A 16,660-nucleotide genomic window follows, 5' to 3' on the forward strand; every position below is an offset into this window, starting at 1 on the left:
TCTGAATTAGCAACAGCAAAACTGTTGCTCCTATGCACAGGAAGTGAAGGGATGTGTGACCAGGAGAGTTGCTCCCTTTGGCAGCAGCAAACTGCTAGATAAGCTTGGCAAGTCTTTCCAAACCACACCTTTATTTTGAGGAACCAGTTAAAGAAAGTCTTCTAATCATTCCCTAACTCGGAAAACAAGCAACTCTGAAGATATCCAGTTAACTGCTATTCAGAATCAAAGGCAAGATGAGCAACAGGAGCTAATAAATTGAACAGATACACAAACCCTAGCTAACAATGGACAACAGAGCCAATAACAAAGAGCAGAACTCTTAGGACACTGATGGATGGACCATTAAGAGGAACCACTCAAGTATAACCCTGAAGATGTTCAGCCAGAAACTTGGTAACCCAAAAGAAGAAAATTAGGATGCTTCAGGAGTATTGTGACAACATGCAAAAATTACCATTAGATGTTTTGAGGAGGCATCAAAGAAAAGGGAAAGGTCAAAGTGGATGGGAGAAGAATGCTATAATGGGCGTGGGGGAATAACACAGACTGATTGTGTGCAAGCTGGCTGCTGGTCAGCATGCTTGTATGGTTGGACCCTGTGCCACTCTGTCGTACAAACTCACTAAACACTATTTCTAACTATTTCCTGTGTCAGTGTGCTCTCTATTCTCAGTGTGTGCCTGTACGCATTTGTTCCACTAGCAAACTTCAAGTTGGACAAGCCAACAAGTTAGAAGAAATGAGCAACTGTTGAGATCCAAGGTCCAAGCCAGAAACTGGTAAAAAGCCCAGGACACAGGCTGGTCCTGATGTACCTACCATTCAGACAGCAGATGACGCAGATGTGGCCAAAGAATGCCTGACTCTGAAAAGTCACTGCACTTGTAATCAAGATCGCAGCATAATGGGAGGTTTTCCCAAAGCATGCAGAGCTAATCCTGAGATCTCACAGCAGCCTGGGGGGCTGCACCACCACAACAGGTACTGGAAAGACTCCCAGATCTTGGCAAAATGCCCAGAACCGTGGGTAAGCACAAGTGATAAGTGAGTAAGAGTATGCATAGGCACCACTACTGAACTTTAGTTACCCAGAAAGCAGGAATAGGATAAGGCCATTTGTGCTGTTCACATTTCGAGCATTGCTTGTGTTTATGTGGGTTCTTGCAAAGTTACTGTCCTCCTGTCTGTGCTAATCTGTCTATGGCCAGCTGTGTCTGTGCAGGATGCAAGTGTTCACGTCCATCTGGAACGTGAACTCAGACTTACTACTCTCTGGGACTGGGAACAGCAAAAAGCAGTATGCTGTGGTGGACTAGAAGAGAATGAATTCACTTGGTCCTACAGTCTTCTATATTTGGCAATCCTTAATAAACTCAGTAAAAAGAAACCAGCAAATCCTACAAGGCCCCTTCAACTGATGTCAGGTAGTGTAGTCCAGGTAATTTATATAGTTTAGCATTAAGAGAATTTTATGTGGAAATGCTGCTGAACAGTTGTCTGACAATCTTGCAATCTGATTTTAGCTAAAATGTAGACTAAGTAAAGCCATATGTTGGTTAATGCCTAGGTCATAGTGACACTGCTTGATTTAGAATGACCATTAATCAGTAGCTTCATTGCGTAGGCCTGGTTACTTTGTATAAACAATGCATGCTTTGCTAATGACTATACCCTTGAAGAAGGGACTAAAGACTGATAAAAAGGAAACATGCTGCTCCAGAAGGCACAGAAGGCTGGATGATTGCCAAAGAAGCACAAGCTGGGGGAAAGGTAAAGGCAGCAGGGGGAGATCCTGACCACCGACACAATTCAAAACTGGAAAGACTTGCCACCCCACCCCCACAAGGAACATGCTTGCTAATTTACATAGCAAGCAAGGCTAATTTAAATATAATTAACCAATAGTAGATGAGATGGTGACTACCAACCAATGAATGTAAATTTAGGCAGGTTTTTACTAATCACGTAACAGGAGAAATACGTTGTAGTTCTTTGGTGTGGTATGCTATCTTTGTGGAATTATCATCTAGCACCCATCTTTGCGCAAACATGAAATAAATAAATATTTTGGCTCTGTGCGTAAGATTGGCTTATTGCACACCAGGTATCAAACCCCACTTGTGACACGACAGCAGTACATATGCCGTTAAGAAAGAAAAAAGTCAATCTGACTACCAAAACAATATATTGTAATATTCTGAATGGTAGCAACAGGATCAACTCCTTCCCCTACCTGAAGGAAAAAAGTTTTATAACAAGAAAAAAGTATTACAATCAAGTACTCAGGCAAACTATTGATGTACATACCTATAAGTTCTGCAATTGCACTGAAAGGCCAGGTGTGACTGGTCGAGTTGGTATGCAAGAACTTTGGACAAAGCTGAAATAAACCACACACAATGGCATTAGTTTGTGCTCTTCAACGACACCAAGCCAGAAAACAGTACATTAAATAAAGTAACATTAAATTAAGCTGTTTCGTACAACACTACCAAAAAGCTGTAATTTAATTTACTTTTAGATATTGGCATAGTAGCACCTTTTAAAGGGAACATTAATACAGCTATTAAAGACAAAAGAGCAATACAAAATTCAGCACAGTATCACACTATATTCTGAGCGTGGGTTATATTGTCATCCTATCAAACTCTCTTTACCTTTATAAAAATATAAGAAACTATTGCTACACACTGATGCTAGAGGTTACAGAAAACATCAAAGCCTTAGTCCAAATCTAGCAACATAAGTACACGCTCTCAAATGTTATAAAAGTACATCTTAAATCATGAGCATTAAACTTAATCCGAAAAGTGAGCAGCACCTAATATACTCAGTGGCTTACTGTCTGATGTCATTGCTCCTTTTGCCCATATTGATCAAAATCACCTGTCAGATTCTCTCAACTAGTGGTTTGCGCTTTTAGCAATTTTACAGAATCATAGAATGGTTTGGGTTGGAAGGGACCTTAAAGATCATCTAGTTCCAACCCTCCCGCCATGGGCAGGGACACCTTCCACTAGACCAGGTTCCTCAAAGCCTCATCCAACCCGGCCTTGAACACTTCCAGGGATGGGGCATCCACAACTTCTCCAGGCAACCTGTTCCAGTGTCTCACCACCCCCACGGTAAAGAACTTCTTTGTTATATCTAATCTAAACCTACCCTCTTTCAGTTTAAAACCGTTACACCCTGTCCTATCACTACACTCCCTGATAAAGAGTCCTTTCCCTCTCCAGCTTTCTTGTAGGCCTCCTTTAGGTATTGGAAGGCTGCTCTAAGGTCTCCCTGGAGCCTTCTCTTCTCCAGGCTAAACAACCTCAAATCTCTCAGCCTGTCCTCATAGGGGAGGTGCTACAGCCCTCTGACCATCTTTGTGGTCCTCCTCTGGACCCACTCAAGCAGGTCCATGCTCTCCTTATGTTGGGGGCCCCAGGCTGAACACAGTACTCCAGTTGGGGTCTCAGGAGAGCAGAGTAGAGGAGGAGAATCACCTCCCTCAACCTGCTTGTCACGCTTCTTTTGATGCAGCCCAGGACACAGTTGGCTTTCTAGGCTGCAAGCACACATTGCTGGCTCATACACAGGCTTTTATCCACTAATACCCTCAAGTCCTTCTCAGGGCCGCTCTCAGTCCACTAATTGCCCGGCCTGTGTTTGTGCTTGGGATTGCCCCGAACCACGTGCAGGACCTTGCACTTGGCCTTGTAGAACTTCATGAGGTTTACACAGGCCCACCTCTCAAGCCTGTCAAGGTCCGTCTGGATGGCAGCCCTTCCCTCCAGCATGTTGACTGTACCACACAGCTTGGTGTCGTCAGCAAACTTCCTGAGGGTGCACTCAATCCCACTGCCTATGTCACCATCAAAGATGTTTGTTTTGGGTTTGTGTGGTGGGGTTTTTGGTAGCAGGGGAGGGGCCACAGGGATGGCTCCTGTGAGAAGCTGCCAGAAGCTTCCCCTGCTCCAACTCAGATCCGCCTATGGCCAAGGCCGACCCAATCAGCAACAGCAGTGGTGCCTCTGTGATAATATATTTAAGAAGGGGAAACCTGCAGCGGAGAGTGCAATGTGAGAGAAAGACCTATGCAGGCACCAAGGTCAGTGAAGAAGGAGGGGAGGAGGTGCACCGGAGGAGGGGATGCCCCTGCAGCCCGTGGTGAGATGGCAGGCTGTCCCCCTGCAGCCCATGGAGGGGAGCAGGGGAGCAGATGCCCACCTGCAGCCCGGGGAGGAGCCCATGCTGGAGCAGTTGGGTGCCCCCAAAGATGGCCATGACTCCATGGGAAAGCCCGTGCTGGAGCAGTCTGCTCCTGAAAGACTGCGGCCCATGGGAAGGAGCCACGCTGGAGCGGTTTGTGAAGGACTGCAGCCCGTGGGAAGGACCCACACTGGAGAAGTTCATGGAGAACTGTCTCTAGTGGGAGGGACCCCATGCTGGAGCAGGAGAGGAGTGAGGAGTCCTCCCCCTGAGGAGGAAGGAGCGGCAGAGACAATGTGTGACGAACTGGCCCTAACCCCCATTCCCTGTCCCCCTGTGCTGCTGGAGGGAGGAGGTAGAGAGAACCAGGAGTAGAGTTGAGCCCAGGATAGAGGGAGGGGTGGGGGGAAGGTGTTTTAAGATTCGGTTTTACTTCTCATTATGCTTGTTTTCATTTGATTGGTAGTAAACTAAATTGATTTTGTTCTTTCCCCAAGTTGAGTCTGTTTTTTTCCCGTGACCATAAGTGGTGAGTGATCCCTCCCTGTCCTTGTCTTGACCCACAAGCATTTATTTATATTTTCTCCTCCTCATCCCACTCGGGCCAGGGGGGGAGGAGTGAGCAAGCAACTTCGTGGTGCTTTGTTGCTGGCTGGGCTTAAACCACGACAATGTTAAACACCACCGATCCCAAAACCGACCCATGAGGAACACCACTCGTCAGTGGTTTCCACTCAGACATCAAGCCGTTGACTGCAACTCTTTGAGCGTGACCATCCAGCCAATCCCTTATCCACCGAGTGGTCCATCAGTCAAATGCATGTCTCTCCAAGTTAGAGACAAAGATGTCGTGCAGTACAGTGTCAAATGCTTTGCACAAGTCCAGGCAGATGATGTCCATTGCTCTTCCCTTATCCACCAACGCTGTAACCCCATCGTAGAAGGGCACCAAATCTGTCAGGCACGATTTGGCCTTAGTGAAGCCATGTTGGCCATCACCAATCACCTCCTTATTTTCCACGAGCCCTAGCACAGTTTCTGCTCCATGATCTTGCTGGGCAGAGGTGAGACTGACTGGCCTGTAGACCCCTGGGTGTTCCTTTTTTCCCTTTTTAAAAATGTGGGTTACGTTTCCCCTTTTCCAGTCAGTGGGAACTTCCCCATACTGCCATGACTTCTCAAATGTGATAGAGCATGGCTTAGCCACTTCATCTGCCAGTTCCCTCAGGACCCACAGATGCATCTCATCAGGTCCCATGGACTTGTGCACCTTCAGGTTCCTTAGATGGTCTCGAACCTGATCTTCTCCTACAGTGGGAGGTTCTTCACTCTCCCAGTCCCTGCCCTTGCCTTCTGCATCTTGGGCAGTGTGGCTGGAGCACTTGCCAGTGAAGACTGAGGCAAAAAAAGTCATTGAGGACCTCAGCCTTCTCCATGTCCCGGGTAAGCAGGTCTCCTGTTTCCTTCTGGAGAGGGCCCACATTTTCCCTAGTCTTCCTCTAATCACCAACGTACCTATAGAAGCTTTTCTTGTTGACCTTGACGTCACTGGGCAGATTTAATTCTATCAGGGCTTTAGCTTTCCTAACCCAATCTGTGGCTGCTCGGACAATTTCTCTGTATTCCTCCCAGGCTACCTGTCCTTGCTTCCAGCCTCTGTAGGCTTCCTTTTTGTGTTTGAGTTTGTCCAGGAGCTCCTTGTTCATCTGTGCAGGCCTCCTGGTGGTTTTGCCTGACTTCCTCTTTGTTGGGATGCCTTGCTCCTGAGCTTGGAGGAGGTGATCCTTGAATATTAACCAGCTTTCTTGGGCCCCTCTTCCTCCAGGGCTGTATCCCATGGTACTTTACCAAGCAGATCCCTGAAGAGGCCAAAGTCTGCTCTCCTGAAATCCAGGGTAGTGAACTTGCTGTGCACCCTTCTCAATGCCCTAAGGATCTTGAACTCCACCATTTCATGGTCACTGCAGCCAAGGCTGCCCTTGAGCTTCACATTCCCCACCAGCCCCTCCTTGGTGGTGAGAACAAGGTCCACCATAGCACCCTTCCTCATTGGATCCTCTCTCACTTGGAGAAGGAATTTATCATCAACACATTCCAGGAACCTCCTGGACTGCTTACGCCCTGCTGTGTTGTTCCTCCAACAGATACTGGGGTGGCTGAAGTCCCCCATGAGGGCCAGGACTTGTGAACGTGGAGCTGCTCCTATCTGTCTACAGAGGGCCTCATTAGCTCAGTCTTCCTGGTCGAGTGGCCTGTAGCAGACCCCCACTGCAATGTCACCTGTCCCTGCCCTCTCTTTAATCCTGACCCATAAGCTCTCGGTCAGCTCCTCATCCATCCCCAAGCAGAGCTCCATGCACTCCAGCTGGTCATTGACATAGAGGGCAACACCCCCTCCTCATCTGCCCTGCCTGTCCTTCCTAAACAGCCTGTACCCTTCCATTCCAACACTCCAGTCATAGGAGCCATCCCACCACGCCTCCACGATGCCAATAAGATCACAGCCCTGCAAGCATGCGCACGTCTCTAACTCCTCTTGTTTATTCCCCATAAATATTTGATCTCGTACATTTTATCCTCACTTATGATAAGATGTAACCAGAGGAACGTAGCCACTACTAGGATTAGATGAGAATATGCAAATAAAGTACCTATTTATGGGATGTATCTTATAGGTGTCAGTGACAAGAGTATTCTCAAGTAATTTATGAAAGCCTGGGTTCTTATATATTCACCTAGATCAAAAGACTAGAAAAACAAGAACTAAATAACCATATAACTTAAGGATTTGTCAATGCAATGCTTGGAGAAATTTAACTACTGAAACTGATACAGTTGCATTTGCATTACCACTGAGAATATCTGTAATTACACTTCTACAAGGCCTTTAACACAAACCCACTGCGCATATATGCTTAAGCCTCATTAGCATAGTTATGTTGATGGCATAAAAAGCAGTTATCTCTGAATACATAACATTGGAAATAGTCCTTGCACAGTGTAGTTACATCAGAAAACATAATATAATCCACATTATAATATATATAAAATCAGAAAAATATTTTTAAATAGTGTGTGCATATCCGTACTTCATAAATTTTACAGAACTACTACACTGACAAGCACTTTTATATAGTTAGTAAAGTGTAAATAAAAGCAAGCAACCGCTTCAAGTCTCCAAGTTCATTTATCAGTGAAAAGGAATAATGCTACAAGCAAGTTCTAGAGCCATGAGCCAGGTACCAGCGTGGGAGTAAGGCAGCAGCAGCAGCCCTAGTTCAGATAACATAAATTGCCAAGAAACCTCACCTTGATTCTAAGGTCGTAAAAGCACAGGACACACTTTCAGACTGCAACTTAATCCCTGCATTTCTCCATCAAGCTAGAGTACAAGCATGAACAGACATCACATTCTTCGTTGCCATCTGTGCTTTAAAACTCTAGTTTTAGAAAATCTGGTAAATTGAGTCAGGCTAAGTCACTGTGCCCCTTTCAAATTCCTAACGGATAGTTACAAATAATTTAGAATCCAAGAAGAAAATTACATCAAGCCTATTAATGGAAACCTCACATATTCCATGGCACATGGTTAAAAGGATTTCTCAATTTCTTCCTCTGCCATACAGTAACTCAGTGGATCTTAAGACCTCTGTATCATTCTCTTCAACATTTACAGTGCTGGCAGCATTTGTTCCTTTGCTTTCTAAGCTTCATGCTCAAAATATACAAGAACAACTGGGGGGGGTGGTGGGGGAGGGTGTGTTCTGCCTGAAATCCCTCCTTGTCAAAACATAAACACTAACACTTAAAAAAAACCCCCACCACATAGATGCACATTCAAGCATTCAGCATCTGCCCAACTCACTGCTAAAATATTTCTCTGCTGCTAGCCAGTAAAAAACTCCAACCATACACAAGGTAGACCGGGACCTCTGGAGTTACTGTTGGCATTGTAACCTCAGCAATATGGACTTGGCAAAAAGTCCAGACCGTAGTTTTGATAAAGGCATGAACTCACAGTGGTGAACCTCCCCTGATCACCAGACAATGCTGATGAAGGAAGGAATCTCAGTGTCACTAACACTGACATAATCACAAGTGTCCTTTTTTCCATGAAGCAAAGCATACATGGGCACAGCAAGAAAATCTCTTCACATGTTGCCTGTGTAACACAACGCTTCTCCATCCCTCATTTCACTGCTGTATACTAGTGATTAACTTTGAAAAAAAAAAACCAGCGGCTAAAAGAAACAGCATCTTCTATAAACAAACACCAGAATTATGCTGATCTTCTCTGGATTGCTGTTTCAAGTGGTAAAGTTTTGAGAAAGGTTGGAAAGTGGTACACAGAACTGGGAACCTGTGAAAAGGTATATGAAAAGTGAAGATATGGGTTGGAACATGGGAACTATAACAAATTGGTTCTTGGCTCTAATATCTTTTCCCCCAGCAAAAGGCAAGTGAGTATCCCATTGGGTAGTTCACGGGAAAGTCTACCTCAGAGCAGATAGCACCATTTGCTCATGTAAGGCACTGAAACAAGGGCACACGACAAAACCAGATTAAAAAACAGAGAATAGTGGTTTAATGCCATTACCTTTGTAGCTTGCTTCAGAGCATACCAGCTGTTAGCAACAACACATCATTTCCTGATGAATGCATCAGGAAATATTTAAGCCCATTTTGTCCCCTTATATTTCATTTCATCAAAACACTGCTTTAATTAGCTCATGAATAATTGAAGTTCAATAAGTACAGTAAGAAAGAGTTAGTCCCCTGGTGAACACTCACTTTTGGCTATGTTAGCATGACAGTATGCAGCATGACATGATCCAGTTGCTTTGTTCACCGGGCCTAATATATTTTGTTACTAAGTGGGTTTTGGTTAGCAATTTCATTTTTTCTCCTGAGACAAAGTGCAGCCAAATTCCCTTTGGAGATACAATTAAAGCTCCCCCTCCTTCAAACTGCATATACAGTGCATATTATGAAAAGACTAAACTGCACTAAGAAGAGCATCTCCTACAATTATGACCAGCAAATATTTAAGAATAAAGCAGCTTATCTTTCAAAAATGACAGACAGCTTTGGGAATTTTAGTTTTCCAAGAAAACTGGAACTCTTCCATCCCTTGCAGATCATAAGGCATGCACAAATCGAATTACCACTGAACAATCTGTCTTATCTTACAATAGTATTTCACAACTTCTTGGGGAACACCCCACTGCCATTTTCCTCCTCTCCCTCCCAGTCATGCTAGTCCAGTTACATGACTGTGTAATGAACCACATCAGGGAGCTGATCCAAATTAAAAACCATTTTTAAAATCTTATTTTTAACCTGGATCACTTCCCTGATCTGTTAATTGTGCAACTGAGCAAAAATTTTACCAGAGCAACAGAAGGAGATAAATGCCAGTGTGGGAACGAGTTACCAGACCTGCGCACACTGCCTGTGTTGTTTATCCACGCTCCTGAAACTAATGGAAATATTTTGGCGAAACCCAAAATATTTTCAAAGAACAGCTGCTGACAGAAGAGACTGTGACCATCAGCTCTCTATTGTTCTCTAGAAAACAGAGCCTTCTGCACCGTAGGACACAACCTATCAAAACACTTTATTAGCTGCTTCACTTCTTTAGTGAAAACCCACAAAAATCCCAGCTTTCACTGGAAATAGGCTGAATGTAAATTTTCAGTTAGGACTACTAACAAACAAAAACAAACAGCATCCTAAAATTAATTCAGAAAGTTACCAATTGCCCCAACTTTAGCTTAGATTTCTCATCTGTATCTGTCAGAGTTCAGCTTGCCAAAGTGATTTCAACTTGAGAACAATTTAAACGCTGCAGTCTGACTTGTGATATGCAGTTTTTTTGCAAAGGCTGATTATTAATGCTGATGTATTTTTCCCCTCAAGAAGACCAATAATGCGTTAAAAACAAAGGAAGACCTCCTCCTCTTTTTTTTTTTTTTAAACATTGTGTTATCTAAAGAAGAGCACTTCTCTAATAAAACATATCAGACAAACTGTGGATTTCAAACACTTACAAGAATCAGAGACCTGAAATGAAAGTGTAATTCTTAAACTTCCATTCAAGTAGATGATGTTTATAGCTAACCTCTACAATCATGGCAGTTTATATTGAGGTAATTTAAGCAGTGCTGAGAATATACTAACATACATTTTTCACTCAAATATTTGATAAGTTACTTACAGTAATGATCCAGCTTCTTTCCACTATTCTATAAGTAAGGTTATGAACCAGGTGTTTGTAACTATATGTGCAACTTAAAGGCATAGATAGCTGAAGTCAGAAAGGCTTAAAAAACCGTCCTGTTTCATCAATGATGTATCAACAGCTGAAAAAGTAGCTTTAACTTCATTTGTATTAGCACAAATAAGGAAATGACCAATCGCCACAAAGGACAGCAGCAAGCAATACTGTGACTGAAAAACACGGTACAGTAGTGGATTTAACCGCATGCACATTCATCGCCCTTGTTAAAATGTAATTAGGCCTCTTGCAAAGAGTAGTTAAGATTTTAAGTAACAAGCTTCCAATTAGAGGTCACCGAGTTCACAGCTAACTACATCAGTACAACAGACTACGAAATTCCGCCCCCTAATAAACAACCCAACCCAACCCAACCCACCCACAGGCTGTAACTCCCCCTCCCGCACCGCCCGAGCTAACTAACCTAGCTGATTTTGTGCCGAGGACGATGACGGAGAGCCCCCACGGCCTGCCGCCCACCCCGCCCCGGAGCTGGTGAGCGACGCCGGCCCCCGGGGGCTCCCGCTCTCCGCCCCCCCCGCCGGTGGGGCTCGCCCGGCACGGCCGGCAGGTGCTGGTACCCACGGCCGTTCTCGTCAGTGAAGTGACCAAACCACAGCGCGCCGGGGGCTGGGTAAGGACACCGCCGGGGACAGCCTAGGACGAGAGGGAAGTCTGAGGCAAGGAGGGGGTGCCGGTTTATTTCAGGCGAAGGGCTCCGCAGCCAGCCCAACCAACGCTGGGCCGACAACTTTTTACCCCCCGAGGGGCGACGCGTCGCTCGCAGCCCGGGCGGACTCCGCTCCCCGCTTTCGCTGAGGGAAAGCGACGAGCTGTTCAAGCGGCGGCCGCGACGGCCCGGCAGCTCCCTCCTCCCCAGAGCGCCCTGCCCCCAGCCCCGCCGCCTGCCCCTCAGCCGCCGCGGGCCTCGCACAGACACCCCCGCCCCCCTCGGCTGCCAGAGAGCGCCGACCCCGCGCCGCGCCCCGTAGCGGGGGCCGCCAAGGGAGCGAGAGCGCGTCCCCTTCGGAGACCTCCCCCGCCCGGGCCCCGCGGGGATCCGGGCCACTCACCGCGCTGAGGCGGATGCCGCCCTGTGTTTTCGCCGCCATCTTTTGTGCCGCAGCGAGAGCCGGGGTGTGGAGCGCCCGCGCTTCCGCCTCGCCCACTCCCGGGGAGAGGCGGGCCTTGGGGCCCAGGCCACGCCCCTCGCGGCGGGGGGCGGGGGGGGGTGGTTACGGGAAGGCGGTGGCCGCGCGCCGAGGTCAGGCCCCAGGGGCGGGAATTGCGGAAGATGGAGGTCTGCTGTTGCTGCCGAACCTAAATGGCCAACGCTGCTGTTCTTTAAGCGGGCACTCGGGAGACATTCAGCGCTTTGGCAGTACTAGCTGCTATGCTACAGTATTTCCCAGCATACATGCAGCGGGCATCAGTGATTTTCAACATACGCAGCGTAATCAAACGTTAGCAGCTTCTGGGGTGCAAGGTGCCTCACACAGCATTACAAATGACATGCAAAGACCGCAGAGAAAGGACGAAATCTGAAAAGCAGCTTTCACAAAGTCATCGAAACCATACTCCTCTGGCCTTAGGTGTTCAAGCTCAGTTGTACTTCCAAATGAAAAGGCAGTACTTTCAGGGCATTTGCCCTGAACTTAGAAAAACGCACAGACTGAAGTTTGCAAAGCTCTGGCGCACAGAGAAAGCGTTACGCAACGGCAGTCCCTAATTTCGCAGGGGGAGGCGCTCCCCCCATACAGGGGTCAGTGCCTGTCCGACAGTCAACGATCGCCTGATGCTGCAGCGGCAGCAGCTTCCTCCATCTGCTCCGCGCAGTTCTTCCAGACGCACAAATCCAGAAAACTTGTCCCAGGACCACAGGACTGGGATCCCAGGGTGGAAAGTTCAGGAATGCAAAAGATAGGGACGTAAGAGCTGGAGCAGTAGGGGGTCGTGATGAGAGGATTAGGGAGGCGGTGGGGCAGCCTTTCCCTAGGCAAGTGTAGGGGCTAGCACAGACTAGCACTGAGCCACTGCTGCTAGGATCCAAACAGGTCTACAGAGTTCTGTACAGAGCCCTCATCCACTGAAATTGAATTTGAGAGCTTTTACAGAACCTGATAAAAATTGAAGTTGGTGAGTGAGCAGTAAAGGTAGTCTGAAAAATAAGAATTGCGTTTGAAAAGGTATTTCAAAATAACATTTAATAGTATTAGAATTGCATTCAAATATAGTATCAAATACACTTAACCATTACTTAATGCTCTATTTCAAATTCTGCTGTTCTTTGGCAGTTACCTTGGTTGCACCTACTATTTTTTTCCTTCAGGAAAATGAAATCCTTTTGAATATTTAAATACATCTCCCTCTGTGTGTCATGCATTGCGGCTGTGCTATCTCAAAGCTGAAGTATCCAAGAGAGAAAGCTAAGCTTGGTTATTCTGAAAACAAGCAAAGAACTACACAGCAAAGCAAAAGCATTTTCTCTCCTGTTCTTGATACTGAGTTCTAGGCAAAGGTTTTCAGATTCTGCTTTGACAGTACCAGTGTTAGAGCAGTACAATCCTCCTTCGTGTGGATTTAACAGCAGTGGCATAAGAAGTAAAATGACTACAGTCAGTCCCATATAGAAAAGGAATAAAGTTACACTGCTAGAGATACTTCTAGGCCTATGTAACTGTGCCCCTCCACCATCCAAGTAGGATTTTTGTTTTAGTTAGAGCCCTTTCCTCCTTATTCACGTGCTATTTATAATGATACAAGATCTGCTTATATACTAAATATTAAAGAACTTTTTCTTCTTAAGAATGAGATTCTGCTGCAGTGAAAGGATTCTGCAAGTCACAAATACCTGAGGCCATTTAAAGCAGCCATCTGAAGAACCACAGAACAAAGGTAAACGTACATATGAAGGCAGAGGTTAGAAGCAAGTGGTATTTTTGTGGAAGGTAAGATCATCTTAGAAGTCAGACAGTTATACAGACCTAAGTCACAGATTCCATTTTTACAGTTCAACACCACAGCTGAGGAGGAAGTGACTGATGTCCGACCCCCCAAACATCTGAAGTACAGGCAGCCAGAACGGGACATTCCCTTTCAAGGGGAAGGATGACAAAACCCTCAATCTAAGTAACTGGTTCACCACCTCCAGTTAGCAAGGAAACTACATGAAGACACGGGTTTATAGCTTATGGGAGAATGTAAAACAAATGGTTTGATGGCAAAAAGTTGTCTTAGATTTTAATAGCCCATTTAACAGCATCACATCAGCATTTTAAGGGAAATACCCAAGTACGGAATGCAACCACCAGAAAGCTGAAAGTAAAACTACCAAATCATCCTGAGTATTAGCAATATTCTCTCTTAAAATTATTGAAGATATGTAAGTAATGAACACAAACATTTTTTAAATATTCTGCTTCAATTTTCAAATAATGAAAAGTAATCCTTTTAAATGGGTAACTTTTCATTTGTGCTCATTCCAATAGCATTAGAGATCATTAAAAAATTATATTGATACAAATAATTCACATTCTTAGTGACTACACAATATTACACTTCACTCTATCACTTAACTGTAAAAATGCAAAGAAGCTATTTAAGTTTAGCATAAGCCTATTATAGTATTATCTTCATAGACCATTACAGTATTATCATAGTAAAGCGTGTTGTTCAGTGTTTCATTATTTTAGTTTATAATCCAAAGATGAAATCTTCATATATCTGTAGGTAAAAAGCACTGCAGAGTAGCCTTCCATGTTTGTTGTGTGAGTTTTGAAAAAGTAAATCGCTGACCTCACAACCTGGTGACATTAAACCACACGTTTTGTATGTCCTTTTTTAATTAGCAAAAACAAGAGTGATGAATTCCAGTACCCAGCACGTTTACCTCAGTTGTGATGTTCCAAATAACTCAAGTAGCATGTACCAGTCTACAGGTATATCTTACAAAACCAATTTCTCTGGAGGCAAAGGTGTTCAAAAAAAAAAGAGCAGACAAAGCTTTCCACCATGAAAAATATGATAAACTTCCCCTCCCAGACAAATGAGCATTGCAAAATCAGTCAGATAATCTACTAAGTATGAAAATTCAATGGAGTCCATCTCCTCATTTAAGAAAACTAAGCCTTTTGTTGTATGTGTTGCTACAATGGTGCTTATCTGCTGGCCGTCAGAAGTGTCCTTCAGACATGCAGCTGCACTGTTTTGTGGTAGAACTAATCCCTGTCTCCCACGTCCTGGGCGGTGGTAGCAGTGCAGTTCCAAAATAAGCTGCACCTTGAACATTACTGTAGTCATGGCACTGTGATGATCCCCCTACCTCTTTTAACACCTAGGAACAGCCAAATACATTCTTTTGTATATAAAGTGTTCTTTAAAAAAAAAGAATCTTATTTTCATTTTAATTAGGCTGTTGGTATACAGCAATTTATATTTTTACAGAATTATCTTCATTTAGTTGCATTTCAGAAGCTGCAAAGTGACCTTAGTCACTGAAAGAACAAAATTTTTTAATTTAAAAAACTGAATTAGAAAATTTTTAGTCAATTAACTAAAATAAAAACCCCTCAAGTAATGTAAATTACAAAATGTTACTGCATAGATTTGTCTTTTATGCATGTTTGTCTTTTATTTAGGAATCACTAATCCTGGAGAATGCTATTATAGTACAGAGTTGAAATTACAAACATGGTAAGTCTGCAATTATTTGCACAATGCTAAGACTTATAAAATACATCTGTTCGAAATTTAAATGATTTGTTTAGAAGTTTTCAGACAAGTTAAAGGAGAAGTAGAAGTGGGCTTTAACCTCAGGAAATGGCTTATCTGCAAACTGATTGTACACTGACATGCAATATTAGCTTTTTCTTAAATTTACTTTCAGAACACAGTCCCAAAGGCAGCTTAAAATACTTACTTGAGAAATTACTGGATAAATGGTACAGTTGCTACTTTCACCAAGTCAAAAATATTCTTCCTTTATTTACAAAATCTCTTTAATCCTTCACATTGAAAACAAATAAAAGAATACAGTTACTATGATAAATTACCACTAAACTGTACTTTTTTCCCCCCACAGGAACTGAAGAATCCTGCTTTTTAACACCAACTCGGAAGCCTGGATTATTGAAGAGCGCTCCACAACAGGAAGAAAACCCAAAATGTAGTTTCAAAACTTGTGAAAAAAGAAGAGAAGAATTGCAGTAAAGTTTTCCCTTTTTTCACTATTTATTCACCACGAGCCAAGTGTCCCATGTGTGGCTTAACTTTCCATATTTTCAAGGAAGTCACATTCAACACTCTCTTCAAGCTGTTGCAAGATCTTTATGCCATTACTGCCAATGTAGTCCATAGAGAGAGATGTAGAAGCATGTGAAGTCTGGGACTCGCTCCCATTTGTTGTAAATGCACAACACAGAGTCTTGAAGAAGGGCATAAGCTGCGTGATGCTAGATACAGAGCGGAAGTTCAAAAGAGGAAATTTGTGCTTCTTGGAAAGTCCCTCAGTGTTGTTTGTTTCCTGTAAGCAAACAAACCGAGATTTACCAAAGGTTTTGCATTAAGACACAATGTTGTTAGGGCTTGTCTGAACCCTGTACTATACACTTTTTTCATACTAAGAGATCCACAGCCTACAACTGTATCACAATATAAATTGTATAGATGGTATACCGAGTTATGTCTATATTTAGATTCGAGGTTCCATTAAACAGCCGTCTCACAAGTTCAGAAGACTGCAAATTTGGACTAGCCTTCAGAATCAGGTATCAAACAACAACAGAATACAGAGATATCTCTGAGAAATACTAATGCCCCTATTTTCTTTCCTGGAAGAATTAATATTAAACCTTAACGGTAATTGAAAATGCTGTTATGGTAAACTTTCTTGACAAAGTACAGCATGCTCTTTTTTATAAATACCGGTCTTGTCTGAGACAAATTGTCTTCACTGGGTGGTTGTGGGCAGATTTAAGGGAACAACCAGAAAACTGTTTATCATTCCCTCACACTCAACAGCAATCTGACCTCTTCAGGATATACATGTGAAAGCAGGCAGATCATTTTTAAAAGCCTCATGAATTTTATTAGAATATCTAAAAACCTCTTGCCTACCTTAAAACCTTGTCACTTGTTTAGAAAAGCAAGTTAATGGATTTAAAAAAAGAAAAAAGAAAAAGATTC

The 16,660-nt window shown here is 43.9% G+C and overlaps 2 protein-coding genes and 1 long non-coding RNA gene across 15 annotated transcripts in view; 1 reads left to right on the forward strand and 2 right to left on the reverse strand.

Annotated features, from left to right (window-relative positions):
* The window catches only part of MORC3 (MORC family CW-type zinc finger 3), a 36,943-nt gene extending 25,290 nt beyond the window's left edge, over nt 1-11,653 (reverse strand). For 2 of the 4 annotated variants that reach the window (XM_052794604.1, XM_052794603.1), the window contains exons 1-2: nt 11,551-11,653; nt 2,311-2,383 (exon numbers count right to left, since the gene is read on the reverse strand). In XM_052794604.1, coding sequence (XP_052650564.1) covers nt 2,311-2,383; nt 11,551-11,589 — 112 coding nt within the window. In that variant the 5' untranslated portion in view covers nt 11,590-11,653. The remainder of the gene's footprint in view (nt 1-2,310; nt 2,384-11,550) is intronic. The other 2 variants (XM_052794606.1, XM_052794605.1) reach the window with 2 other exon arrangements.
* On the forward strand, nt 10,918-16,396 carry LOC128145027 (uncharacterized). Of its 6 annotated transcripts, none has more exons than XR_008236304.1 (5): nt 10,918-11,111; nt 13,284-13,372; nt 13,488-13,656; nt 14,326-14,415; nt 15,115-16,396. It is a non-coding gene; the product is annotated as an uncharacterized LOC128145027 (long non-coding RNA). The 6 variants fall into 6 exon arrangements; XR_008236305.1 differs by lacking the exon at nt 10,918-11,111 and adding an exon at nt 11,774-11,963; XR_008236303.1 differs by lacking the exon at nt 10,918-11,111 and having other exon boundaries at nt 13,010-13,372; nt 15,115-15,169; nt 15,558-16,396.
* The window catches only part of DOP1B (DOP1 leucine zipper like protein B), a 53,433-nt gene continuing 51,854 nt past the window's right edge, over nt 15,082-16,660 (reverse strand). For all 5 annotated transcript variants that reach the window (XM_052794597.1, XM_052794600.1, XM_052794599.1 and 2 more), the window contains exon 37: nt 15,082-15,998. In XM_052794597.1, coding sequence (XP_052650557.1) covers nt 15,741-15,998 — 258 coding nt within the window. In that variant the 3' untranslated portion in view covers nt 15,082-15,740. The remainder of the gene's footprint in view (nt 15,999-16,660) is intronic.

Source organism: Harpia harpyja, chromosome 8, assembly GCF_026419915.1.
Source record: "Harpia harpyja isolate bHarHar1 chromosome 8, bHarHar1 primary haplotype, whole genome shotgun sequence".
NCBI classification, from domain to species: Eukaryota; Metazoa; Chordata; class Aves; order Accipitriformes; family Accipitridae; genus Harpia; species Harpia harpyja.